At 39.2% G+C, this 2,212-nt stretch overlaps 1 protein-coding gene across 1 annotated transcript; it reads left to right on the top strand.

Annotated features, from left to right (window-relative positions):
* Positions 1 to 1,572: 1,572 nt before the first annotated feature.
* On the top strand, positions 1,573 to 1,681 carry T265_15883 (hypothetical protein; the record flags this gene model as incomplete). The annotated part of the gene is made up of 1 exon (XM_009179290.1): positions 1,573 to 1,681. A coding segment is annotated over one exon (108 nt), but the record flags the coding sequence as incomplete, so codon positions are not given.
* Positions 1,682 to 2,212: the final 531 nt, after the last annotated feature.

Here is a 2,212-nt window from a genome sequence, read left to right as displayed (position 1 = left end):
TTATATCTAACATTGACTGGCCACACTCAAGGCAAAGGGCGATTTGCTCAAACACCTCATCTGTCATAAATTGCAAAAGGTCTAGCCTATCGGTTTTTCATCATAGCGGCCCATTTTCAGCTGGTTTTGGGCGAAAATATCAGTTATTTCTACCTCTGTAGCGGTGCTTTGAGGCTAACGAAACTTGGAAGAATGTAGGTGCAGCCAAGCGTGTCAAGCTTCACTGATCAGCATCCTTACAGAGACGAACCAGTATTGTGAATCCGTCTTAAACTATATTGATCCAGGTTGAACTGAACCACATATTGCGCGTGGATATCGTACTTACAGCTGCCTGGTGCGGTGCAACGTTTGCATGCTTACCTAATTGACTTGCATCTAAAACAGGACCTCTCCGCACTACCTATCTTGAGCCATCAATTTCATTCTTCCCTAAAACATAGAGACCGAAAGTGAATAGTTTGAAACTAACAATACCTGCCGGTATACTTCAAAGTGTCCTAACTTATATTTTTAATCGTGTTTGTTACTGAATAGTCCTGAATAAATCTAAATTTAATAAAATTTTCCGTAATGTGCATCTTAAGGTGTACCGTTTCTGTATTATAACCGCTTTTGATCAGTCAAACCATAATCCTTTCTAAGCGAATTCACACTAATCTGGTGGTAGCAGATGCGTTCAAGTAGTTTCTTACCTAAACTAAGAAGATCTAAGTTTAATCCTTGTAGCAATACATTCTCATACAGCCATAGCACGACATTGTTAACTGAACCTACCGTTCATATTGTTATAGGACTTTACTGCAAGCAAAACGTGAACGAGCTCAAATTTTGATGGGCTCAATGAATGGTTCTCAGTCACATGATTTTGCTAAACAGAACATGTTTCATGGAAAAAAGTCAAGACTTTCTACCATTAACGAGACGGGTAACTTATTGAAACTTTTGGTTAGCTGATCTGAGAGAAGCGTTGGACTAAAAACATCCTAATTTCTGCCTTAATCGCTTCGAAAGGTATGGTGAGTGGTAAATGTCAAAAGCCGAGCTTTTTATCTTTCACTCGGTGTTGCCCCTCCTGTCTCCTGAAAAATACCTCTAACACTCAGTGAATCACTGTGTGATGTAGCACACATTCATCAATTTAATAGTAGAAAACTTCGAGTACTTGCTTCCTTGAACAAGTCTCAATTGCTTGATTGCTTGTTTGTGAGTGTCCCACTACTAAGATAAATCAGTCAGAGCTTTTGAGGAAAACTAATGAACCAACATCACGCCCTAAAAATAAATGCAATCTCCGGATAGAGGTAAGAAACTTGGACAAAGATGGTTTTTGAATTATTCAACAAAAACCACACATATGCACGGCTAAGAAGTCTTGCATTATTTGATGTCATGTAAAGTTAGCTTTACTGAGTAAACAGTATATTTTCTTCAACTTGTGAAGTTTTTCAGTAAAACAACTTCAGGCAAGCAATTACTTTCACTTCATTCTTAGCTTACAAACTTACAGAAACACCTAAAGTAAAGCAGCCTGAATATTTAAATCACCCGTCCAAAGAGCAGAATAGGACCATGAAGAATGATGGTCAATGTTTGATCCCCTCATTTCCTAAAAGTACATACGGACATTCAACCAATGCCTTCGGAGGATTGCTGAAGCCGGCCGGGTCCCAACAAAGTGGTACGTAAGCGAGCAGTTCATATCGGAACCCAATCACTTGAACAGAAAATAAGGTTCATCTGGTCAGAATGAGTGGATGAGACATAAATTGCAATGGCGGCTTACCAAAAGAGTCTTTACTGATATAGCATTGCAGAGGACAGGCACCGGTATGACAACAAAACGATGAGAACTGCTACGGTCAAACTGGGTGTTTAGGATCTTTGTACCTTGTTGTTCAGCATCTCCTTGCATGTGCTATTAACATAGTAACTAATTGATTCCACAGACAGTGGTGAAGGGCAGTAAAACTGATTCAAGTATTGCACCTTTTTTATATTTACTTTATTATTTCACTCTACCTTTGGCCTTTTGTGACCTTTCCAAGTCAAGTGTCATGGACTCTTAAATTGCGGTCCGAATGACAAGATGATTTTCGAGAATACATCAGCCGCTTTGTGAACTAATGCCTCCCAACCATGGGTGCGAATCAATCAGTTCAAACCTCATTATCAGCTTGGAGCCACATATTTGAACTTTTTTCATAAAACG

Source organism: Opisthorchis viverrini, assembly GCF_000715545.1.
Source record: "Opisthorchis viverrini unplaced genomic scaffold opera_v5_1668, whole genome shotgun sequence".
Taxonomy (NCBI): domain Eukaryota; kingdom Metazoa; phylum Platyhelminthes; class Trematoda; order Opisthorchiida; family Opisthorchiidae; genus Opisthorchis; species Opisthorchis viverrini.
The sequence above is the reverse complement of the archived record's forward strand: the minus strand, read 5'-3'. Positions and strand labels throughout refer to the sequence as shown.